The following is a 25,887-nucleotide window of genomic DNA, read 5'->3' on the forward strand; positions in this document are numbered from 1 at the left end:
GGAGATTTGTACTTTTATATCACAAAGTGGACAAATTTGGTCCTTTTTGAGCTGTTCTAGTGGACTACAATGGCATACGGCTTAAATAGGAGGGCCCACGCTTATCCACTTCTTTGTTTTTGTAACACCTACAACTGTAATTATCTCAAATTGTTTGTGGCTACACATTATTTTTATTTTTTATTTTATTTTATTTTTTTAGTTATGTGCTGAGAATGGACATGAACTAAACCTAGTCTTTGGTACAAGGGGGTGTGCAAGGGGACTGCAGTGACAGAAGAATATTGAGCCTTCATAACTCATATCCCAAGAAATATTTTTAACCTTGAAATTTAGAACAAAATAAATCAGCATACAATAATTTATCAAACAATGCTACAAGATGCTGATCAGTATGCAAGTTACTAAAAGGCAATATAAGGTAAGAAAAAAAAAGTCTGTGCCCAGCTGAAATGCACCCATTTTGGCCCATTTGCTAAGGTTAGGGTTAGGGTAAGTTGGTTATGCTAAAATTAGGGAAAGGCTGGAGAGAATGAATGAAAGTCAATGAGGTAATGACAAAACCTCTGATGTTCTATTGACCAATCAGTGCGTCAACATCTCTGTCAATGGCGGGCCCAACCTTGTCAAGTTAACCAGATTGTTACCGGATATTAGTCGATTTTCCTTTCAAAGTTTATATTTTAAGGGGGAGACAAGTTATTTAAAGTGAGAGATTAACAATTTCTTGGGGATAAAAATAATTTAATTTCCTACAATGTACTGTGGAAGTCTGATTTTTTCCACTTTGATACTTGGTATTACGGAAAAAAAAAAACTTAGCAATGGATTGCCTCATTTATTTTGAAGGTTGCAACCGGATGTTTTCGTCTTCAACGCTAGTACACTTGACAAGAATTTGGAGCTCCTTGTTTTGGTGTTGCAGTAATTACGTTGATGCGAATAATTTTCTTTTGACCCTATTTTCAGTCGTCCGAAGAGGTAAAGTACACACAACACCACAATTAAGCGCATTCGCTGTGTTTTGCAAGTTGTTGTTTAAGCGGCAGGTTTTACTTTTACCGGGCTAGTTTGGAAACCAGTGATGGCTCAGACTAGTTTTTGGAATACGAGCATAAGTTACTGTGAGAATCGTCCGGCTTCTTCATTCTGTATTTCACTGCTGTCATGCTCCTTTAATTACACATTTCACAGCTCTAACTCCCTGCTATGAGCGCCCAATTTGTTTCTTTATTCCTTTGTAAGTGGTCTGTTCCAGTTGATAGATGGAGCCTACTTAGCTCTCAAATGGCTGTGCAGGGAGTGCGCTAGCCTGTGCGCATTCACAATGAAACTCCGAACCCCGTTTAAAAACATGGCATTTTAAACTTTTCGCTTCGTCGGTAAGGCACACACGCCGTAGTGAGCAAATCAACACTTTTATATTGATGGCTATCGTCTTCTGCTGAATTCGGCATATAATTGATCCACCAAATAGCACTCATTGTTTATAAAATCGAGCTAAACCTTTTGAAACGACCTAAAGGTGCCCGCTATCTCCCGTTAGCTAACGTCAGATGGAAACTGTATTTTGGACCAGATCAAAAGGTTGAAATTTTATCGAAACGAATGCAGCTAGTCAAGTGGAAGCTGATCGTTCAGACGAGCTCCCTTTCTTCTGTGCGTTGTTTGACGATAAACACGCGTGCTAGCATTAAATTGACCTATTTTGCAGATGGAGAACGACGCAACTTTCTAGCAAGAATGGGACACATTTGCTTTCTGTCGTTGCCAGATTCTCGCTGAAATGAAACTCCTTGGCTGGAGTTGATAAGACATCCATTTGTTCACGTTTGCCTCTCGCTTCGTGCATTATCCCGGCAGATCGGCGTGAGCATGGCGGACCGGGAGGAGCGCCGCTTCGCCGAGGTTCCCCGGGAGTCTGTCAAACTCATGGCCGAGAGTGCAGGCGTGGAGCTCGGGGACGATGTGGCCGCTTTGCTGGCTGAAGACGTGTGTTACAGGCTCCGGGAAGCAACGCAGGTCAGCCTGGGGTGGATGGACTGTGCAATTTTAATTTTAAGGCCTTCACACAATTGCAACATGCAAGCAACCTATAAATAGAAATTCATCCAAATATGCGCTAAGCTGCTCACAGCGAGGACATGGTAAAATCTGTTTGTCTGCTTTGAACCCCCACAGAGCAGCTCTCAGTTCATGAGGCACGCTAAGCGCAGGAAGCTGACCGTGGAGGACTTCAACAGAGCTCTGCGCTGGAGCAATGTGGAGGTTAGAGATCATTCTAATAGTCAGAAGAAAAGGAAAAAGATGTCGCTGCTGTAACCATTGATAACATCTTGAAATGATTCATTACCACATCCAGATTAACTTTTAAAACACTGACCATGAATCTGCATTGTTTTCAGTCTGGAACAGGTGTTAAGACTGCACCTTATTTCAGCATGTAGCCTGGGTTGTAAAGGCTACCCCTCACTAGACATATAGATTTTTATCATGTTGGACTGTTTACATCAGCAGATTCACTCCTATATCTGCTGCCCGTGTTGATGCACTCACAATTTATGATGCTAAAAAAGAGACATCGGAACTTACAAAAAATTTCCATGTGTCCGACAGTAAATCCAGTATGCTCACTGCCTTCACCATATGATTATTTATTAATTTATTCATTTGTGTGTGTGATGACCAGGCTATTTGTGGCTATGGGGCCCAAGACGCCCTGCCTTTCCGTTCAGTGAAAGAAGGCGAGCTTTTCTTCATCGAGGATCGGGACATCAACCTGGTTGAGTTGGCTCTGGCCACCAACATTCCCAAGGGCTGTGCCGAGACAATGGTGCGAGGTATGACCCCCCCGCACGGCGGCATGTCAGAAGTATCTTTGCTGCGAGCTTAAGTTTGAGTCTTTGTAAGGAGATACAGTATGAAAGGTCAATGACTTTGTTTCCATCTCTTTTCTTTCTCAGTGAATGTGTCCTACCTGGATGGGAAAGGGAACCTGGAGCCTCAGGGGACAGGCAAGACTATTCACCACAGTGGCTGTAACCTTGATAGTCAAAGACAGAGTTTGCCTGATGCAGGGTTTTGAATGCCAGTAAAGACATTTTTGGAATGAAGCCAACTTGCATACTTGGGTGGACTCAAATCAAAATGTTATATTGCACATAATTATGCTTACAGCCTCCAAAAATATATAGCATAGCATTGATCAGTTATATGATAAATATGTAACTGAACAAACAGCATCATAGCAGAAATGGACCTTTAAATGTGCTGCATGTCAAATTTAAAGAAATTAGAGCTAAATTCATTTTGAAACATTATAATTACCTTGAATAATCCATGACTGATGAGTTTGCTATCATCCACTGGCTTCTACACTTAATTTTACTAAGTGTGCCACCATTGTCAAATTGGTTTACAGTGCAAAGGCAGATTGGTTTGCAGTACAAAGCGGGAAGGATCTAAAGCTCTAAAGCAAATGGATCTAAAGTTGTTGGTGGTAACGATAGATGGGGGAAGGAGGCTGATGGAAAAATACCTGGTATACCAAGGTATTACAGTTTATATGACAGTGATATATCAATTTGACAAAAGTTTAGTATCAGCGTCCAGCCATCACATCGGTCTATTCCTAGTAAAAGATTTCTGTGTGTTATTGCAACATTGGTCAGAGCTGGCTCTTGTGATTTCCACAGTTCCCAGTGCGGTGCAGTCACTTTCAGACGACCTCCTGAAGTACTACCAGCAGATCACTCGAGCCATCCTAGGAGAGGACCCACACCTCATGAAGGTAAATCCAGCTACAGACAACAGGGGACATGCTGTGTAGGTGATAAAATGTGCTGCGTCTAACATTTCTTACATCTGTTTCAGGTGGCTTTGCTAGACCTCCAGTCCAATTCCAAAATCGCAGCTCTCCTGCCGTACTTTGTTTATGTCATCAGTGGGGTAGGTTTGACTGCAAAGTCCATTATCATAGCTTGTAGATTTTTAACATTCATTATCATAATGTAATGTTCATTGCATTCCAAAATAAATTTTGTGATGAAGTGATGTAGTTTTTGCTTCTACGCTTGACTCATTTTTCCCTCGATTTACCCCCTGTACTTGTTTTCTGGTCAGTGATTTTGTGGGTTTCCCAGAATGCCTTTTGGCATCCCACAGAAAGGGGATATGAACTTGAATTGCTTGAATCGGTTAGACTTGTCTCGTATTGGTTCAGTGCAAACCATCGTCCCATGCCAAGCATTACACAGACTGTCTGGGCTCTTCCCTCCAGGTGAAATCAGTTAGCCATGACTTGGAGCAGCTGAACAGGCTCCTCCACATGGTGAAGAGCCTGGTGCAGAACCCCTACCTGTACCTGGGCTCGTACGTGCGCAGCCTGGTCTCCAGTGTCATGTACTGCATCCTGGAGCCGCTCGCCGCCTCCATCAACCCCCTCAACGACCACTGGACCCTCAGGGACTACGCTGCCCTGCTGCTCAGCCACATCTTCTGGTGAGTTCACCCCAGATGGACGGAGCCTGTATGCAGTATTTTTAAATATGACCATTTCCTATCCATAAAAATCCAAAGGATTCAGGACACTAAAACTCACCATTAAAACTATTACTACTTAAATCATATTCATTCATACTTTTGTGGAACGCATCACTCTACAATTTCACATAGACATCCAGAGTGGTATTGGTCAGTTCTACAATAAATGTGGGATCGTTCACATTGCTTCGTATCTATAATACCAGAAATAGATTATACTGACTGACTTTAAATAAAATACCAAAACAGATGTGTTGGTCTAATTTTAGTTTTGACACTTCGTTTTAATTGGCAGTCTCTCTATCATTACAAACTTTTCAGAAACCATCTTCGAGTGGTAAACAATGACTGGATCTGCATTTCTCATAATTTATCTAAATAGTTTGACATGAAGCATTTTGTTGTAAATTTAAATGTTGACATCTTGAAAAGTCTTAATAACAACAAATTATGATAACTGAAGTAACCAAACCATAGTATCCATCTTTATTCCTGTGCTGACCAATTGATTTGAACTGACTCAATATATCTGTATTGTAATGTTTTTGAATTCTGAACTATACTGATTTTTTTTTTTCTTTCCCAAAGTGGACATAGAGTATTTTCAAGCAGAGGTATTCAGTTGTGTTTGTTTTCCAGGACCCACGGTGATCTAGTGAGCGGTCTGTACCACCAGATCCTGCTGTCGCTCCAGAAGGTTTTGTCCGATCCGGTCCGACCGCTCTGCTCTCACTACGGAGCCGTCGTGGGGCTGCACGCTCTGGGATGGAAGGCATGTGCTGCTTCCAGCTGTCAATTCTTACATTGTGGTCCAACATTTAATGACACTTGATTGGCTTAATGGAGGTGTCAACATTTTTTAATTCATGCATGATATTTCATACATCACTGGTCCAGTTCTAGCAAAAGGCCAGGGCACATTTCTGTGTCTACCTTACATGTAAACAGTTAGTGATACACATTTTTGAATTATAACTCCCTAATTTCAGTATAATGGTATATGTAATGGCCTTTTATCCAGAAATTGGTTTACATTCATTCTGGTACAATATGAAAATGAACCTTCAGAAACTTCAAACTTTCCTCACACCAGTATTCCATCACCGTAATAAAGTCGTCCACATTAGTTTTCCTAAAAGCAGCAGCACTGAAACAGTCCCTCCACCAGGGAAAATAGTCCCCAGGGAAACATTTGCTTTACACAGCCTATTGTCAGTGCTGTGGTTTATGAACAGCTATGACTTTGTTAGTCATGGCAGCAGAACATTATAAGGTGGGCGTTTCAATCAAAAATTCAAATTTGGAAATCAAAGGATTTTGATTATGTGTTGTGAAATCTTAGGTATCCCTGCGTGATTTGGAAAATGGTTTGATTCATTGAAAGTTGTGGGTAAATTGTAGTAAATAGGCCAAACATTCAAAATCACTAGTACAGTCCTTTATAGGCTCTCTCTTTTACTTCTTTTAATTATATTCTTTCCTGCAGCAATACATCAATTTCCCCTTGGGGATAATTCATGTTTCATCTGTTTTGTCTGATGTAAATGAAAAGAGCGTGCATCAACCTGTTTGTGTTTGTTATGGTCAGGCTGTTGAAAGAGTGCTGTATCCACACCTGCCTGCCTACTGGGCCAACCTCCAGGCCGTGCTGGACGACTACTCTGTCTCCAACGCCCAGGTCAAAGCAGACGGACACAAGGTGTACGGAGCCATCCTGGTCAGTATTTCTGACTACACTGCAGTGACCACTGCTCCTTTTACAAAGCAATAATCTGTAACATTATGTTTTTGTACACCTTTGGTAATGAACAAGCTTTACTTTGGTGTTATGCACTCCATGTAGGCACTAGCCCACTATACTCTATAAGATAAAGATACCCAGTGTGGAGTGTGGCTGCTGATGTGTGCCTTCAAACAAACCACTGTTTCTTTATGAATACAAAATCTGTCACTTCTCGGGAAAGATGAATGTTCTGATTGGTATTTAGAAAAGCACATATAAAAGCTTTGGATGAATCACAATTATATGGTATCAGCTGTTGAGGCAGTAGCAAAATGGACATTTATTTATATGAAAATGGTGCAGGTGATTTCTTGAAGATTGCATTGTGTAGAATGGAATGCCAAATCCTAATACTGCCAGGGTTCAGGAAATGTTTTGTCTGACGGGGATCTGTGGTGGTCCACTCATTCAGTCGCACCTAGAATGCACAACAAACCACCTTCCCTTCCAGTAGAAAAGACTTGGGATATTTGGTACCATTTGGTGGTTATCGACAATAGAAATAGTTTCAGTGGTTAAAAATTCTCCTGGAACCAAAGTACCATATCAGATTCATTTTTTTGTCATAATACTGTTAAAACTAGCCACAAGTAAAGTGATTAAAAAGTCACACATATTTACAATAGATAGACAGGAATTCACACTTATATACAATCCAGCTGTATATGATGTATTGTTTTCCCGTCCATCCTGCAGGTGGCCGTGGAGCGTCTGTTGAAGATGAAGGCGTTGTCTCTGTCTCAGTCAGCTGAGGGAGGTTTCAGCAGCCAGCCTGGCTCTGTGGTGGGGGCTCTGGGTTACGGGGTGAGTTCCCCGGGCCTCAGCCCCCCTCCAGAGCCTTTGTCTGAGGCTGCCCTGGGAATCGCCAGCCACCTTCAGGCCGGTGGGGCCGGTTGCCCCTGGGAGGAGTGGACGCCTGTGCCTCTGCCGGCCATGTACTGTGAACTCTACTCTTTTTTTGGAGACAGCCTGGCGGTCAGGTTTAGCACCGGACCTGGGTTTGGCAGCTACCCACCCTGCACCCCACCCCAGCCCAATGACGCAAGGAAAGACCCTCCTGGCCCCGCCGCCAACCCAGATACCACACGCAAGATGCCACAGCTGACCGCCAACCTCAACATCAGCCCCAGGCAAGATGGGAGTCCTCGTACCGAACCCCCCCCACCAAGCCTGGCAGCTACGGGACCCGGGAGGTATAGCAGGCTCTGACGCCATAATCAGACTTAATTCATTTGAATTACGCTCTGATGGAACGTCATCCATTTCACATGAATGGAATCGTTGCTTTTTAACTATTTACATGCAGAGATTTTAACATCTGTGTCAGGTGATCCAGTCACAAGTGGACAGATGAGACAAGTGTATCTCCAATGACTTGCTATTGGATGTATGATTGACCTTGAATCTGTCAGTTCTTTCTTTCCTTTCTTTTCTTCCTGTGATTCCTCCGTACCGTACTCTAACTCCCTCCTGTTCCCTCTTCCTCCTCAATTTTGTATTCCTTGCTGTTATTATCTTCCCATTATACTCTGCCCATCCTGTTCCCTACCTTTGGCCCGTCGTGAAGCAGTTATGCCCAAGCACTCTGTTTTTTGGACAACCTGACAAAGCTGCTGCCATCTCACCACAAAAATGACCCTCATTCAGATTTGACTTTCACTGGCAGCAGTCAGCTCCATCAAACACTCTTTCCTTTCACAAAGCAACGAAGGCGAAGGTGAAGGTGTCTTGGAATGATCGGATCTAGGTCTCTAAGATACATTGCACCCCATTCACACCTGTACTCAACTCTGTCTGTATCTCGAATCTAAGATATCAGAATAGCACGAAGGATAATTGCATTAGATCCTCTGTTAGGAAATGTTTATGGCTATCATGATTTCTCATCATCCCATGTCTTGTCTTTCTCCGTCAGGTCTCTGGCTCGCTCTTCTTCCTCCTCTTCTTCCGTTCAGCGTTCCAGATCCTCATCGTCCCGATCAGGCCAGCGATCCGCGGGTCCGTCTCGCGACGTTTTCCCCAAGGCTCGATTCACCACTCCTCAGACCGGACCTCCCGCATTCTCCTTCCTCATTGGTGGACGACAGATGGGCCGGCGTTGCCAAGGCCGGCGCCCCTTCCAGACAATTTTTGCCCCCACTCCACCCCTGTCTGCGGTCCTGCCCCGCACATACGCCCACAAACTGCCCGTTATTGGCAGGGTAGGAAAACCTGTACGACGATGGGCGTGCTCCCATTACTCCCTTCATCTGCCCCTCTAAGAGAATAGAGACTTGAGCTGAACGAAAGAGCTTTAGATTGCAGTGCTGCAAATTAAGGTTGATATTTTTCTACTGAAGCTGCCAATAGATAATATTTTGTGCCAGAATCTTTGGATTCAGTTATTTTTATACCAAACAATACAAGGATTTCAATCTTGGCATGGCAGAAAAGCCTCTGAAACAGGATTTAGGCACTGAAGGCTATGTTCAAACTGCAGGCCCTTGCATCCACTTTTGAATTGCAGCTCATATCTAATTTTTTTGATGACTGCTCACATCTATTCTAGGATGTAACTCATATCCTGCACCAATATGAACTGACAGCAATGCTGAAAATACACGTCTGAAGAGAAATGGAAACAAAATACATTTCATCCATTTTGTTTTAGGTTACAGTATCTGTGTGCCTCAGAGTTTGGACCAAACCAGTTTCGAGTCAAGTCAGCTGTGTGACTTTCCATTTCTGTGTCTCCTCCGTGTGCTCATGCTGGCTCAGTCAAGCTGCCGACATAATGAAAATAGTCTCGGGTCAATGATGTAATATTCAGAATTCAGTTTTATACCACTAGCCCTTGAAAAAATGTGTCTACATGCAGTTTTTTGTTGTTCACACTGATTGCATAACATGTGAGGTAAAAATCAGAGTTCTACTTTTAGCTGCAGAGTGATCTGAGCCCAAAACTTAACATTGGAACCTTGGATGATTATTTGTACATGGTGGCATATAGACATTTACATGCATAGAAAAAACTGACACTTCTAATTGGACAAAGACTCGGAGAGATAAGAATCAGCCACATATTATATGCTTACAGTAACCATATAGTAATGTGAAGAAACCATGATCTTAAGACAAAACCATCTCAGTACCAACATTATTGAACAATAATACAAATATTAAAAACCTTGATGCATACCTGCGTCAAATCCGATTAAAAAGACTCAGTCAGTTTATTTTAAGGGCCTCCCAAAGATGACCAGGTTAGTACTGATCAAGCAATAACAATAAATAAATAAAACAATAAATAATCAATAAACCTGTATTAGAGGAGGATCATGCTGATGTGACCAGATCTGGTTTTTAAACCAAAGGCCATCCTCAGCCTGCTGTTTCAACAAACCAGTATATTGGATACATCTTGCCACAAAGTCCTGTGATCTCCTGTCTACTGAAACTGAAGTAGATCAGACCGGAGGGTGATCGACTGGATTCCACACCTTGGATTAATAAAGACTTGAGCTTCGAGGGAATGAAGAAGCAGGCAAACTTAAATGCCTAAATGTCGGACTGTATGGACTAATGGACAGACTTGCTATGGAAGGACTGGTTTCTCTCAAATACTGAGTGAGTGCTTGGGACAGCATTTGCCATGCCTTGGAGAATTCTGGGTATCTTGTACAAAGCTGTTGATTTCGTAGAATAAAAAATTCACTGGCGTAGTATTAAGGTTTATTGATTCCTTCATTTGAAGACTGTGATGCAGCTGACCTTCTATAACTCCAAATGCTTTATATGCCATTTAACTGCCTCTTTGAATGGGACTGTTGGTTACCTGTCCTATCTTTTTAAATATTTAAAGGCTGACTAGCTTAAGTGTCTGGTTGCAGTCGGTGGAGTCCTGTACGGCCACAGAGCAGCCAGGAAAACAACAATGGGCCATCGCTTGTCTTCACTGAGGACATTCTGCCGGGTAAATGCGTTTGCTTGCATGCTTCTCGGTTATGTCCTTTTCATTTTCCTAGGCGGCTTGGTGTTCATGGTCATAGAGTTGCCGGTTGAGAAGATCCTCAGAGCCGAGGTCAGAGAGCTTCGCCGGTTGTTTCTGCAGGAGCACTCCTGCGTACAGGAGAGCCGACTGAACGAGCTCCTGGGGAAAGTTATAGCCACCGACGAGAAGGACGTGGCAGTCCTGAAGGCCAACGCAGAGGAGCGCCACTACGATTTCACCTCATCACTCTATTTTGTGATTGTCACGCTGACCACCATGGGTGAGATGTGATGTGAAATTGGAAACTGGTGGTGGAAATATAAATAAGATTGAGAAATTTGGGTCTTTTGGGTCATATGTATCAGAATACATACAAAGTATAGAAATTTTACTTCCTGCTAGAGTTAATCAGACATACTCATGTTTGTAGTTAGGTTAATTCTCTCCCATATCACTTTCTCTGCAGGTTATGATTTATTCACCCCCATATCAGATGAGGCCAAACTGTTTTGTATCTTCTACTGTACACTGGGGATCCCCCTCACCCTGTTCCTCCTCACCCTCCTGTCCGATCTCCTCCTTCCCATTGTCACCTACGCCCCCGTCCACCACCTACAAACCCACTGGGGCTTGCCCTACACCCGAGCTAGCCTCCTCCACGCCGGCCTCTTTTGGATGCTCATTGTCGCCCTTCTTTTCCTTCTCCCTGCCCTCCTGTTCTACCTGGTGGAGCCTCAGTGGAGCTTCTTGGATGCCGTTTTCTTCTGTTTTGTCACCTTAAGCACCATCGGCCAAGGAGGCTACTCTCTGGGGAGGACCTGGGACCACACAGCCAAGGAGACACTCAAGCTCCTCACAACATGTAAGAGGGATTCTGTGTGACAAACCTAGAAGAAATTGAAAGAAAAACCAACATGAAGGGTAAGGTGTTGGGCCACAACGAGCCACCAGAGCAGCTTCAGTGCACCTTGGCAACGATTTTTCACCGCTGATCTCTCTAGTGTGCACTTGTCTTTGAAATGAGGGCCTTATGTGCTGCAGCCTTACTATAATATCCTCTCTTTGTATAGTATCGTTTGGGAGAATGGTACTTCCTTCCCTTAGGTAGAGTTCCAGAGAGCATTGTCTGCCTCAGTTGAGTTGAGGCCTTGAAAGGTCTTAAATGCCATGGTGCTGAATGAGCTATAACTTCAATCGATTTCTTTCTTCTTAAGTTAAGTCTTGGTATTGATCAATTAATCTACACATATGGTAATTTTGTTTTGTGGGACAAAAAAAACCCTTACTTGATAACCCCTTTTTAAATGCAGGAAAGTTAATAGGACTACAAGGTAGCCCAAACAACCACAGGTACTCTTGCAAGACACAAATTGCAGCAGAAACAAAAAAGAGGAAAGTGAATTCCATGATTATAAATGAGCTCTCAAGGTATTTAAAAAAAAGTCCAAGCACTTGTGGGTTTGAAACATAAAAGTGGTAGAATTGCCTACCTTTCAATGGAGGGTTTTAGTGTTCCATGATCGAGTGGAGATACACTGAATACTTAGTATTTCTCTGAATGTTTTGTGCAGAAATAGTCAGACTTACATGTAATGGAAATTGCCTTAGACAGCTTCCATCCTTCCAGAGACTCCAAAAGTATTAGCCTTTGAAAATCCATTGCAGTGTAAACTCATCTGCTTCAGTCCATTTTTCTTCTCCACACAGGCTACCTGCTGGTGGGGCTGGTGATGATCACGACGTTCAGGGAGACTGTCTTGGAGCTTCCTCAGGTCCAGGCAGTGATCAGGCTCTTTTCTGGCCCACGGGATAGAGAGCTGGAGGGTGTCCATCTCAGCGAACTGGCATTGAGGATGCAAACATCTGAGGAGGAGCCACGATACTCGCTCCCCATCTCCACTATCTCCTCCAGTCCTTTAGAGTCGACGCTCCCCTCTCCAAAGCAGCCCGCTTCCCCACACTTCCAAAAAACCAAAGCATCCTCTCTCTAACTGCTGGAATCATCAGTGCCTCCACCTGGAGGCTAAACCGTTAAAACCTTTCCACAACTGATCATTCCTCAGTTCCGGGTCTCAACTAATGTTCTCAGATGTTGTTAACAGGTGTTCAAATACACATTTCAGTGTATTAGACTGCATTTTATTGTCATCAGGCCACTATAATGACATTTTGAGCTTGTTTCAAGGTTAACCTACTATGAATTGTGCTGTGCTTTTACCTCTCAGGTAGCGAATGTGTGGTTCTCTGATATATTAACCCTTTGAAACCCAAGCAAATTCACTTGATTTCTTTCAAAAGCATAGGGAAAAGGGTCATTAGCAAATTAGCAAAAATGTTTTCAGCAAAAAATTTTGCAAGAGAATTAACAAAAAAAAAAAAAAAAACCCAAAGAACAGAAAATTACCTAGCAGAAAAAATTGCATTAAAAATGAATGTTATAATTATTAAAATTATATATTTAAACATCAAATTAAGGATGCTGGATTTATGTCAGATTTCTTATTAAACTTTACATTTAAACAAAGTATGAACACAACTTGATAAAAACTAATTATAAAGTGACCACAAGGTGTCACAACAATCTAAAGTAGAGCTGCAGTGGTGGTGGAAGACTGTGAGACAGAGTTTGATGGACGTGTGATTCCTGTTCCTCAGTGCAGTAATCACTAGTAATGAGTTTGTCAGTAATTAAAATTTCACTGCCACCACACTTTAAGTTTTAGCTTTTAAAGATAGGAAATGGGGTAAGAGGGCTATATGATTATTTGTAAGACCATAAGTATCTTCTGTGTCATGGGCAGTTATATGGTGCTGGTTGATGTCTTCAAATGCATCATAACTCGCTAATTACACTTAAAAAGTTTATTCAGCACAGGATTAGGGGGGAAATGCTCAATACAATTTCTTGGCATGACAGTTTTCAAATTTAGGATCCGTAGAAAATATTGTCTTGGCAGCCTCAGTCCAAATATATATGATACAAACATCCATATTGGTGGTGAATCCTGCCTGCAAGGCTCAGGATATGCAGGAGGAAATGTTACTGAAGGCAACAGTTTGCCCCAGACAGCTGTAGACGGAGCCCGAATGTCCGGCCAAAATGCACCTTTTGCTGTGGTTGGTAAAAGCTTAAATTTAGGAAAAAATATCAGCATCAGGGTTCAAAAACGTGTATCAGTTGAAACCTAGGTGTAACTAAAGATGGATGAGTGGTCCTTCCATTTGTAGGGTTTTTACAATTTCAGTTTCATGTGCTTGAATCTTATAACACTGCTAAAGAGCTTCTTCATCTCTTTTGTTCTGTCTGCTGATGGTGATTGTTTTTGATTGGGACTTTCAAGATTGCAGCTTGAGTCCAAAGATACTGGTGTCAAAACTCAGACCAGTCCAGCCTGAGTCCCCTGACATCATCCAGAATCCACATTGGTCTCTCATTCTGATCAGTTTGAGCAGAAAACACAGATCTAGGTTGCCTCTCATGCAGACATAAACTGCCAGTTTTGTTTGTCTGTAAAGGTGCATGAAGTAATTGATGTAATCGATGTCATTTTCACAGTTAGTGTACTAGATCAGAGATCCAACAGAACCAGTTAGGGAGTTTTTTTGCATGCATTGCAGTCCTTGCTCTGAAACAGACCAGCAAAGCGTGTTTTAAAAATCATAAATTGCAGTTCCTCCCCTACCATTGTCCTAACAGTGTCCCTGGTGTTAATCAACAGCCCTGTCAACCCCACAACCGGATGAAGGAAGGAAAACTGGACTTCATCCAGTCTTTCATCTAAAAAGCCTCCTCAACCAAAAGCAGTTAGAAGCTAACCGAGCTGTAACAGTGGCCTGATGTGTGTTAGCTGGCTCTGGCTGGGTTTGTTACGAGACAGGGAGGGAGGGTATGAGCCGTCATGAATCAGAGCCTGTAGCCGGGGCTGCCACTTCTCGTCCCTCCCAACGCAAACACCCAGCCTCGCAGCGCTGCCTGTGTATGAGGTCATCCATCTTGGTAGGTCACCTCCTTGATATGTGTGCATTGAGGTTTTGGGGTGGAGGCACATGTTTTGACCTGCCTTATGTTGTGTAATTATACGCATCCTGCTAGTGTTTGACTGGTGTAGAGTTAAAAAATAATAATACCAAAAAAAAAAAAAAAAAAAGCATTTTTTATAGTTATTAAAATTATGTAGTTAAACATCAGATCAGTTATGCTGGATTGAAACCTCAGCAAATTCATGTGATATCCTTCAGAAACATGTAAAATGGGCAAACAGACAAGAAATTACCCAAAAATTAGGAAGACATTTGTTAAAAAGTTACAACAAAAAGACCAGAAAGTGACCAAAAAATTAGTAAAGAAACTTTATAAAAGAAAATAAAAATCAGACAATTAGTAAAATTTTACCAGAAAATTAGCGAGAATTGTTTTTTTTTTTTTTTTAATCAGGAAACTCTTCATAACTATTATAAATGTATCTTTAAAATTTAGGAAATTACCATAAAATTACCCTGCAACAAGTTTATCTTTCAGACTAAAAGCCCCGCCACAGGCGCCTGGGTTTCAAAGTGTTAAGTTGTATTTAGACTTTTCCAGTGACCAAGTCCAAAACTGGGTCACTAGCTTGAGCGCCACCTACAGGAACTCAAGCTCCATCAACAGAAAAGGACTTCACCGTCCCACCCGCACTGTTTGATTGACAGCTGATCTCTGGGAAGTGCAGTGAGGAAACACCACAGCGCTGACTGCTGAGCACCAAAGATAAGGGCGACATCAGGAAAAGGAGGAACTCAAGGATTATCTCTTTAAAGCAGCTTACCTCTAAATATAAGAAATAAATACTTTATTTCTCTTATTTCTTCGGTGTGAATTGCAGATCTCACATGTCTTGCTTAACACCATTGCTGAGTGAGAGCCTTTTATTTTCAAAATGTCAAATGTCATCCTTCCTCTGAGCAGCAAAACCATGAAATCATCAAAATTTAAGTTGCAAGGTTAGCACACGCCAAAGCAACACATATGACATGGTTATAGATTACAATATGAACAATCATCTTGAAATGGAAATTGTTTTGTCTTGAATTTAGCTGAGTCACTAGTGTGTGTCCCACCCCGTCCTCCCCTCTCAGTGCAGGGGCCGTGAGCAGCTCGGACTGGTGGGCTCTGGTTTGCGGGGCCAGTGGGGGGGGGCAGGTGACTGATGGTGGTGACAGCCTTGTGATCTGCACCCAGCGGACACATGAGCCTCCAGTGCAAATACTGTGTCAAAGACCCTCCACAGCACTGCCGCCGGGATGGGATGCTGCACAAAGAGCTCCCGAGGTCACATGATCAGCACCAGTAAGCCATGAGGGAAGTGAACTAGTTAACCACTGGCTTAAAGGGGTAGTTCACCCATTTTGAACCCATATTGATATTATTTCACCTGCCCCGCTAGTTGTTGCGTAGGACAGTAGTGGTGCTATCTTCTTCTCATTCTGTATGTTCACATGCACACCAATTTTACATTATTATTCTGAATATAACAATATTCTGAATTTGATACAGGTCATGTAAACAGCATGTTCCATTTAGAGATTCCCAATTAGGCCTTTTTCCGAATGTATTTTCCAATTAAGACATGGGATATGCCAATTAGCAGAGGAAAAAAAAATAAGTATGGTTATATAACAACAAAATGAAGAGTACAATTCAAAAATAAGTATCTTTACCAGCTGTTCTCACATCAGACACATTATAAAAGAAAAAAGAAATAAAATAAAAGTCAAAATGAGTTTTGTTTAAAAGAAATGCAATGCTCCTCGTAGCTCCATGTGTTAAAGCTGCGTCCTGATCGCAGCGTCCTGGGTTTGAATCCAACCTCAGGCCCTTTGCTGCATATCATCCTCTCTATCTCCCCTGCCTTTCGTGTCTCTTTCTACTGTGACTGTTAAAACAGAAATGCCAAAAGAGAAATCTTTAAAGAAAAAATAAAGTAGAAATGAAAATCTGCTCACTTCAGTCCTCGTCTGAGCAAGACTGGCTCTTTATCCTGAGCTTTTATCAGTCAATCCGCCTGGAACATAAAGAGTGTGCTGCAAAACTGAGGTAATATCAGGCAATACAGGAACACAGCAGTTTTACTAGATGAAAAACAAAGTGATTATTTTGAATGAATACAAAGTTATTTCTTATTTATCTTTGGCATTTTTCTTTTGCTTTTTCTCCCAGGTTTGCTTCTCTCTGTCTGAATGCAAGCGCTGCCTGCTGTGCAATCGCTTTTATTGGCCGAGATGATTGAGAGATTTATATAGCACACAGGACTGGACAAGACATAGAGATACAGTTGCCACAACAAACCAAAACACCATAAAAAGTTTGCAAATTGCCTGCTTTAAATAAACCCTTAACAATTTTACATGTAGTGTACCTTTAAATTGGTTAGAAGCATTTTTTATATTTTTATATTCATTATTTATATTTTTGAGGTATTTCTGCTCAGTAGTTACAGGAGACAGAGGAAAGACAGGGAGACAAACGGAGATCACATGCATGTTTAACAAAATAACTGCTAGAGTTAGCATCGATTTTGTTTACGTCTTGAAATTCAAAGTTATTGCATTTTCAAAAAAAGCTCCACTTTTCTGTGAATGACCGTTTCCGTCTGTCCATTCAACACGTTACTCCAAGGCAGCATGTCTTGAAATAGAATTAGTAGAATAGAAAGTGGTGGGCATGTGCATGCTCCTCAGAGGATGAACCCTGTCAGGTTTGAGGAGGCCTCATGGCCTTTCCTCTAGCACCACCCTATGGCCAAAATGTTAACTTTGCCCACAAGATATCATGACTTGTAATGAGTGGATTCACACTCCCCAAAGGAAGATTCCTCTTGATAGTGGTGACCGTGGGACCTCTCCTCTAGTTCCACACTCCGGCCAAACATTAGACTCCTACACACCATATCTCTAAATGTTATGGACAAATTGCCAAGTAATTTGCTGAGGGTACTCATGCTTCCCCGGGAATGAACCGTGTCATCTCTAATGACCTCATGACCTTTCCTGTAGCCCCACCCTCAGGCCAAAACCCCATTCTCCCACTGATTTTCTCCCACTGCGCTGGTTTACAGCTGCTTTCAGATAAACTTCAATGAAGACATCACAACTGGACCTAGTGCTAATTCTCCCCTCACTGAAGAATCACTGAAATCCTGCCAGGCAGATCAGCTTAGTTTTCAAATTCATTCAACAAATACCATTTTAATTCAACTATATATTATTTACAAAACATAAAATGACATTATTCTCATCCTCAGAGGGGGTGGATTTGAAAATAAAATCATGAAAGTGAATGATGTGGGACCTTTACGGCTGATTGAAAGATCACAGCTCCAGCAGATAGGTAATTTTAGATAATATGTGGTGGTCTTGGCATGCAGAACATGATCGTCCACGAAGGTCACGCATGTGATTGTAGACTGGAGCGCTCACGCCTGCAGGGAGGGTGCTGATTTTCTATGACCTTGTTAATGTTTCGGTGGTATGCGTGCGCACTCTTGCTGACTGTCGCCCCCTCTGTGCTTCTGACAGACAGGTGACAGGTGTTTGGTTAAGCCGAGCTATATTTACCAAAGTCCTAGCCAGGGAAGGTTGGTACAGTGGGTCACAACGTGGCCAGGGATCTGGTTTCTCCAGCACTTGTACATTTTAAGTGTAATGTTCTCCCATACCTAGAAAGAAACACAGACTTTGTTTATCACTGGGTTGAAACATTTGATTTCCCGAGTCATCAGGAAGTGAACACTGAAACCTGAGCTGAGATTCATGTGACTCCATTCACAAAAATTACTTCTTCAAAATGCACTCACAAGAAAATGACTACAGTTACCAAAAAATTGAGAGAAAAAAACAAAAACACAAAAAACAAAAGACAAATATAATACTGCTACTGAAATAGCAAAAAAAGCAAGAAAATTACAAAAGAACATCACAAAGATAGCCAAAGAGGTAAAAAAAAAAAAAAAAATGATTTAACAACAACAACAAGAAAACAAGAAAATGACCAGACAATTAGCAAAAAATAGTAAGAATTGGCAATACAATAACCACCAAATTATGAAAATAAGAGCGAAAGTGAATTTTTCTCAAATAGTGAAATGCAAAATCATCAAAGTCAGCAAGGGCTTATAGATTTTTCGGTTTTTGTCTGTTTCAAAATTCAGTGAAGTCCCAGCCATGTTTCATGCCCGCCTGCTCTGAGCCACATTCATTGAAACGCTTTGACCACACTAATGAGAGAACCAAGAATAGTTCATTCTCTCTTCCTCCTGTCATTCTTGCTCTGCTCTCAGGTGACATTAGTGACGTTTCCTCCTGCATATCCTGAGCCTTGGGTGGCACTCAAGCAGGCTTTGACTGATATATTTGAATTGAATCAGCCAATATCTGCTGCTTTCTGACTTTATTTTCTGTCTTCACAATTAACCAAGAAGCAGAAGAAGAAAAAGAAGAAGGAGGAGGAGAAATCAGTGTACGCTCGCATGAAATCTGGGCCAGCTGTCTCACTAAGATCTGCTCAGCTTTTCCACAGACAGCCACTGTTTCAGTACGTATCAACACAATAATCAGACAAACTGCCACATGTCTGTCATATTAGACCAACCATGTTGTCTGATGTTTACATGAAGGCCACTACTGGCCCCATATATCAGTCTAATTCTACACCCATGTACGTAGAGGTGCCCTGGTCTCAAAAACAGGATGCACACCAGCTAATGGGTGGCCTGCATGGAAGTGGCTTGTTTAGGAAATGCTTTACCCCAAACTAATCCCCTGTAACCTCCACAAAGAGTTCATTAAGTAGTTCAAGGAAACAATGTGTTATCTCAGGTGGGCAGTGACAGAAAAGCCGGTCAGTGTCTTAAAAGGGATACTTCACCATTTCAGTTTGAAAAATGTGATATTGTTTCACTTCCCACCTAGCTGTTCTGTAGGACAGTAGTGGTGCTATCTTCCTCTCACTGTTACTGAGTGCTGGATACTGGCTGGATACTGCAAATGCTAATTGTTAGCCTCCTGTCATTGAGCTGAACTTCCCCCGATCTAATATTGTTAAAATAACTGCCAAAAAGAAATAATATCACCGTTTTCAAAATGGGTGAACTATCCCTTTAAGATGTGAGAAAATTCTACCAGCCTTGGTCTATGAATCCCTTTCAAACCCCACTGAAAGAACACATGGTTGTCAAACTAAAAACAGGACAGGTTTTTTTTTTTTTTTTTTTTTTTTTTTTTTTTTTTTATGATTCCTACAAAACCCAATAACATCTATATTACACATTTGATTTACATTACTGACAGGATTAATACTTGATTCAATAACTTAATTCACAGAATTACTTTTTGTCAGTGTTAGCATTTTGCCTCCAGAACCTGAAAAATATGAAACTTCAGTAAAGTTATTCTTATCATCTGTCTTATCATAATTAATTATTTCCATTGTCTAAAATGATTTTGTGGCCAAAATACTCATTTTACTTAAAAAATATTTTGGCAATTTTGGCAATTTATCACCTATATCCTTCTTTCCTATAAATCTTGTAACTGGGTTATTCTTTTTTTCAGTGAGTCTACCAGAGCGTCCTCTGGCAGTGATCGTTACCTGTAACCGTTACATTTCTGCACAGTGATCTGAAACACTTCAGCCACTTCCAAAATTAAGTTGTGTCAGTGGTTACAAGTGGGGGAGCAGGAAATTAATTTCCCAGAGGAGGCTGTCAGAAAAACACAGCCTCGCTGTAATGTAGTTTTGGTGAAAGACCAGCTTTAAAAACACGACTATTCCCTTGTGTCTCAGTCCCCCTCCATTCTTCCGTATTTCTTCCTTTATTTTTTCCCACCCAAATCCAGCTGCTTCCCAGCGTGACTGCCGAGCAGCCTGCTGAGAGACAGGGAGGATGTCAGTGCACTGACAGGGGAGTTTTATTCCACATCATGAAACCCCCAGGAGTGGACAGGGAGCTGGACACAGCACTGAGCACCAGATGGACACTGGGAACAAACTTGAAAGTAAAACTTAAAAATATGTGGATGAATAAGTTCATTAATTAATGAATTAAATGCACAAAGACATTTAGAAAAAAAGAATGAGTAAGTCAATGAACAAATAAATGCAAAAAGATGTTAAAAAATAAATGTCTGAATGAAATGTCATAATTTGGAATGTGTATCATTCCAAATTATGGACCGTATATTTTATTGTTATTTCAGGATTTATTTTTCTTCCTCTTCTCTTCTTCTAAAGCTGTTCTCATCTTGAGCCATCATACATTTAGAAGCATGCAAACTGAATGATAGGGGACCTTTAAACTAAATCTTGTCATAGCCTGCATGTCGCTGTGCACAGTTTATTTCTGTGTTGTGTGTGCTCAGAGGCTGCAGTATATTCCCAGCTGCTCTGTGTGCCGGCAACAGATTATAAATAGACTGGGGGGGGTAAACTGGAAAAGTCCCCTGCAACTGAGGGACACTCACTGCAGGGGCAAGTTCCCCTCGCCGGCTCCCCACTCATGTTTATTTGGTGTTTACTTGTTGAACATGTCGGCACAGCTTCATGAGAAGTCAGTAATGACTGTTTGGCTGCTCCTGACACTATTTGCTCTGGCCTCGCCTAATGGCAGACCTGCTTGCATTGCATAACAAGCCACCTGTGAGTTATTCCCTTTGTGTTGGATACAGTCATCTACAGCAGTCTGATTCTGCTGTGTTTGTTTTAATAGCTTACATATTGCAGGAAATTGTGACCATACACATAATTAATAACTTAATAACCCTAACAAACAATCACTAAAACAGTGGTAGTGAGTTTGTAGTGACCTTGTGTGGTTTATTTTACTCTTTAACTCCTAAATTATCACTATAATAAACCTTTAGCAACTCATAATTTTGCCAGTATATTTGTACATTATGTTTCTAAAATGTATTATGGGATTACTTTTATTCGTTGTATTCCTGTTTGTACTAAGTATTTCAGCATTATGCCACTTGTTTAGTCTGTCCTGCAGATGACAAAATACCGCCTATACAGCTGTAAAGCATAACTCATCATTATAATAATCTCAGCCCAGGTGACTGTACATCAGCAGCTGCGTAAAGCCAGCCACAGAAAGCCGGGGTGAAACAGGAAGTTGAGCAATTTTTCTTTCAAAAGTCTGATTTTAAATTTAGAGTGACCTGAACAGCTAAACATGTTATTGAAAGGGATTTTAGTGTTTACTTTACTTCCTACAGATATTTACAACAGATGCTAAATATTCTCTGTTTTCTCTTTATTTCAATGTATTTCCAAGTGCATCAGTTCAACCTGAAGATATGGTAAAGTTCTTGCACTACCATACTTGATTATATTTACTAAGGTTCTGGGGGCAAGGTTATGAAATGATTTATGGTTGACAACAGATTATTATGTGGTAAATGTGATAGGTTATTACAAACTGACAAATAATCTGGTATATATGAAACATTAATTTAGAAACTTTCGGTCTGGAATGCTTCCTGATTTGAATATATTTTTAAATATGCTTTCTACACAGATTTCTTAACACTGAAGTGGCCCCTTGCTTTCCATGATGATTAAAAATACCAAATCATACCCGCACTGATTTAAACAACCATTACATTAAAATAATTCTAAATCCTCCACAAATATATGGGAGCAGAATGCATTTACTGAAGAAAAAAATCACATAGGTTTCTCAGTCAATGAGATAATTATCTCAGAATTCTGAAAAAATAAATTCATGGGGAAAATTTTGCTGTTTTTCCGGAATAATGAATCTAAGAATTCTGAAAAATATATTAAATCAAATTCCTTTATGATCACGTTTTCTCCGAATTCTGAGATAATTATGTAGTTAATTCAGGAAAAAAGCAAGCATTTAAAAAATAGTATTATTTTGACTTTGGCATATACAACTTTGCATAATCACAATAAGGACTTTATTTTGAAACTCGTCACCGGAAGTGGTGTTTATACCGGCCGTTTTGACGTTGCGTCCGAGCGGCGGCGTGCGTTTGTTTTGCTGGCTGCCTGCGGCCACTGGGGAGGCAGCGGGTCACACACTGCCAGGGTCTCAGAGAGGAGCTGTCACAGCAGCTGGTGGACTTCTCCCATCTCTCTCCCTTTTGAGGGCCCAGAGGAAGGCCAGCGAGCCGCATTTTCTTCTCATCAGCTGATGTTGGTTCATCGTATCTTTGAGAAAATAAGTTGACGACATCGACCATGACTTCGGTGTGGAAGCGGCTCCAGCGGGTCGGAAAGAAAGCCTCCAAGTTCCAGTTTGCCGCCTCTTATCAAGAACTGATGATAGAATGCACCAAAAAATGGTAAAGTAACGTGACTTCGACATAACACTGCTAGCTAACATGCTGAAAACGCTGTGTTGGAGGGTTTTGTGGCGAAATAGTTTGTCGCTTGACAGTCGCATCCTCACGCGCCCTGTAGAGATGTCAGGCAGACTGAGCGCACAGACCGTATCGGAAGAGAGCCAGCCTTCATATAAAAAATATATACATTTAGAACCACCATACTTCTAGGCGAAGGCATGTACGTCGCAGAACATTTTACGATTTTACATTCGGTTTTCAAATGAGAATCACGTTTCCTCTTAAACTCCCCCTTTAAACATCGACTCGTGTGTTATTGCCTAATTATTGATGGTATCTTATTCCACAAAGTAAGGCGCAGCTAACTTAAGCGCCAACAGTGTGAACAGTTTCTAAAAGTTAAAAAATTATGGAAATAAAGTTCTGTTTGGGGTTGTTTTGTATGCCGATTTTTTGTGGTGGCTAGCAGCGATTTACAGAATGTGTAAAGTCATGTTCCGCGGGAGTTGCCTTTGTCAAAAAGTATAAAAGCATCAAATTGGCTGAGTTTATATGGAGCTTGGCGTGACTCTCACTAGGCTCACTGGGATCGTGTTTACGCTGTCTAGACGGGCGTAGGCTACTTTATCGGAACTTAACCTGTTAATAAATTGTGGTGACGCTGTTTTAGAGATGCATATTACGCAGTTTATTTCTGCAGAGCACGCCTCAACCTCTGCACTTCCGCCTCTGTCTTACCGAGTCAATGCAATATCTGTCATGTGGCATGAGGCATTCTAATAAACGGGGCAGCCTCACATTCATCCCAGGAGAATAACTTGGGCGTGGGAAAGAGATCTGTGGTTGATAATCTCTGGAAGAAAGAAGGTTGGCTTTATATGCAGGTGAACAAGTTGGTGTCCACCCCATCTTCAGCACCACATCCCTGCCTACTGATAACATGGAGGCTGGACTGAATATTTGGCTCACCTCAACGCTTCTGTGTTGGCATGAAGTAATAAAATGTCAAATCTAAATCAGCTGCACTGTCCCTTTGTGTATGTAATACACCCCGTCTAATCCAATAATTACACATCAGTGAATTTATCAGTGGACAGATCAGTATGCATTCCCACTTTTCCACACTCAATACCAGGTCATGCCCTACAGATAAGCATGTTTCATTTGAGTGTGTTTCAGTAGAAATTCACTAACGTCCAGAGATACAGGAATACATGGGGTCTACATTAGGCAGGTTTCTAGAAGCTATGGATCTACAGCTGAAATACAAAATATGCTCACATGCCATTTTCCCTGTGAAATCATTAGCAGTGGGCATGCTGTCTTGTTTCGAGGATGGGCCGGTCAGGATGGAAGAGCATCCTCTCTCTCTCTTTGGCATTTGTTCATTTCAGCATTTCCAGAAGTTAGTGTGTGTCTTTCTCCATGCGAGTCCTGCTTAATCCAATAAAGTAATTGATTGCTCGTGTGGAAGTATGACTGTTGTCAAACTGAATGCAACACTATTGGCTCTGTGAATCCATGATGTACTGGATATGACCGCTGACTCATAGGTCAAGATACACACAAGCACACACACACAGCTAGGCATCAGGCCCCTATAACTATTTATAATGCATTTCCTATTACTTGATAAACTCTGTTGGAACCATTGTTTAGTTCTCGAGCATTTCACATCCTTTAATGCTCAGAATGTTGACAATCCAAAATGATCCACAGTGGTGCAAACATGATGATTCAAAAATGCAGCATAGACTCAGACTAGATGTGGCAGTGTGCTTTGACATTAGCCCCACATACTTACAGTACAGTGTGTGTTCGGGTGACACATCAATGTTATATCAATATCCTGATAGGAGGCTAGATATTGTCTAGGATTTTTGATATCATAATATCACAATATGGCATAAGTGTCGTCTTTTCCTGCTTTTAAAGGCTGGATTAAAGTAAAGAAAGGCAATTTTGTACACTGCTAGACTGTTCTCACTGTTCTATCATCATATCCACATTACTAGTGATTGTTTATCAAAAATCCTTTGTGTTTAAACATCTTATGAAAGCACCAATAGTCATCCCTCCAGTATTGTCACAGTATCGTTATTGAGGAAGTCAGTCAAAGATATTGTGATATTTGATTTTGTTCTTATTGCCCAGCCCTAGTGTTTGTTTAGATTAGACCAATATTTAGAGCCAAAATTTGCATTTTATTAAAACTGGGATATCAGCACGACAGTGTGTTCCACCTCTAATATTATGGACATGATGCAGTTTGATTGGTTTCATATTGATTACAAATTATAGTGCTACACTGGGTATCTATTAGATGAACTTAACCTGAACTGGTTTGTAGCACTTCCATAGAAGTATGCATGCATAAATATTAGCCAGAGTTTCAGTGGAGAGTTTTTTAGTGTCCATTTGTCTAAATGCTTTTAAGAGGCTTTTTCAATAAGACAAGTTTTGCCTCTATTTGGCATAAACATTTATGGTGCATTGAGTACATCGATGAGCTCTGTCTTCCTTTATCTATCTCTTATCCCCTCGTTATGAAGCCTGTAATTGACATAAACAATGAAGTTACATTTCCCTGACATAGAGTAAAGTTGAGTAGAGCAGTGATTCAACAGGAAATGTTAGTGAAGCACTAATGGCAATTAGTGGAGTAGTGATACTGCTTTGTCATTTGTGTTCTTGGCTTGAGAATGAGCCTAAATAGCTGAAATGATTAGTGATGCTGGTCACTTGCCCATAGCGCTGTTGTCAGTCTGCTGCAAATACTTTATGATCGAGTTGTATTGTGAGGCAGCAAAAAGTAGAGTTAGTTTTTCTTTTATCATACTGAATATAGGTACAAGATATCAACTATCAGGAGATTCAGTTAAAAGATATCAGCGTCAGCCTGGAAAAGCCATACCAGTTGAATCCTAGTTTGTGATGAAGCTCCATAATGTCAGTGTAGATTTGTTTTTAGCTGCTGGGTGGACTGCTTTAGTCTTGGCTCTGTAGGAGTTCCTTTAATTCCATTAGCATTACTAATATTGCAGTCAGCATGTGCTTCCAATCCCCAGCCCTGGCTTGCATTGCGACCTATCTACCTGTCACTCTGTTTATGCACCCTTCAAGATTATATACCAGCCAGTGGCAACATGTTTCTGTTCATGGTAGGCATCAGTTCCTTTGAAACCTAGCGTATAATGTGAGATATTGTTTCTATCTGAGAAATTTTTATTTATTGCAGCCTAAT

At 41.2% G+C, this 25,887-nt stretch overlaps 3 protein-coding genes across 8 annotated transcripts in view; all 3 read left to right on the top strand.

Annotated features, from left to right (window-relative positions):
* The first annotated feature begins 876 nt into the window (after nucleotides 1-876).
* Nucleotides 877-10,029, top strand: taf6l (TAF6-like RNA polymerase II, p300/CBP-associated factor (PCAF)-associated factor). 5 transcript variants are annotated; one of them, XM_030076588.1, is made up of 12 exons: nucleotides 877-981; nucleotides 1,864-2,022; nucleotides 2,182-2,268; nucleotides 2,690-2,840; nucleotides 2,964-3,014; nucleotides 3,696-3,790; nucleotides 3,874-3,948; nucleotides 4,280-4,500; nucleotides 5,182-5,314; nucleotides 6,131-6,259; nucleotides 7,022-7,518; nucleotides 8,241-10,029. In XM_030076588.1, the coding sequence occupies exons 2-12, from the start codon at nucleotides 1,876-1,878 to the stop codon at nucleotides 8,584-8,586; spliced, it is 1,932 nt and encodes a 643-aa protein (XP_029932448.1). In that variant the 5' UTR covers nucleotides 877-981; nucleotides 1,864-1,875; the 3' UTR covers nucleotides 8,587-10,029. The 5 variants fall into 5 exon arrangements, with proteins under 5 accessions (XP_029932448.1, XP_029932451.1, XP_029932450.1 ...); XM_030076591.1 differs by lacking the exon at nucleotides 877-981 and adding an exon at nucleotides 1,361-1,382; XM_030076590.1 differs by lacking the exon at nucleotides 877-981 and adding an exon at nucleotides 1,394-1,401.
* kcnk7 (potassium channel, subfamily K, member 7) lies at nucleotides 9,867-12,497 on the top strand. The gene is made up of 4 exons (XM_030075762.1): nucleotides 9,867-9,876; nucleotides 10,330-10,575; nucleotides 10,762-11,157; nucleotides 12,003-12,497. The coding sequence occupies exons 1-4, from the start codon at nucleotides 9,867-9,869 to the stop codon at nucleotides 12,284-12,286; spliced, it is 936 nt and encodes a 311-aa protein (XP_029931622.1). The 3' UTR covers nucleotides 12,287-12,497.
* A 9,866-nt stretch (nucleotides 12,498-22,363) lies between these two features.
* ehbp1l1a (EH domain binding protein 1-like 1a) overlaps nucleotides 22,364-25,887 on the top strand; it is a 43,176-nt gene continuing 39,652 nt past the window's right edge. For both annotated transcript variants that reach the window (XM_030076578.1, XM_030076579.1), the window contains exon 1: nucleotides 22,364-22,643. In XM_030076578.1, the coding sequence (XP_029932438.1) occupies nucleotides 22,540-22,643 (104 nt within the window). In that variant the 5' untranslated portion in view covers nucleotides 22,364-22,539. The remainder of the gene's footprint in view (nucleotides 22,644-25,887) is intronic.

The sequence above is a fragment of the Myripristis murdjan genome, chromosome 18, assembly GCF_902150065.1.
Source record: "Myripristis murdjan chromosome 18, fMyrMur1.1, whole genome shotgun sequence".
NCBI lineage: Eukaryota > Metazoa > Chordata > Actinopteri > Holocentriformes > Holocentridae > Myripristis > Myripristis murdjan.

Coding starts and splice junctions, on each gene's coding strand:
- taf6l (XM_030076587.1), top strand. CDS start 1,609: ATGCAGCTAGTCAAGTGGAAGCTGATCGTTCAGACGAGCTCCCTTTCT. Junction 1,660..1,863: donor AGACGAGCTCCCTTTCTTCT/GTGCGTTGTTTG, acceptor TTATCCCGGCAG/ATCGGCGTGAGCATGGCGGA. Junction 3,949..4,279: donor TTGTTTATGTCATCAGTGGG/GTAGGTTTGACT, acceptor TCTTCCCTCCAG/GTGAAATCAGTTAGCCATGA.
- kcnk7 (XM_030075762.1), top strand. Junction 10,576..10,761: donor TGTCACGCTGACCACCATGG/GTGAGATGTGAT, acceptor CTTTCTCTGCAG/GTTATGATTTATTCACCCCC. Junction 11,158..12,002: donor ACTCAAGCTCCTCACAACAT/GTAAGAGGGATT, acceptor TTCTCCACACAG/GCTACCTGCTGGTGGGGCTG.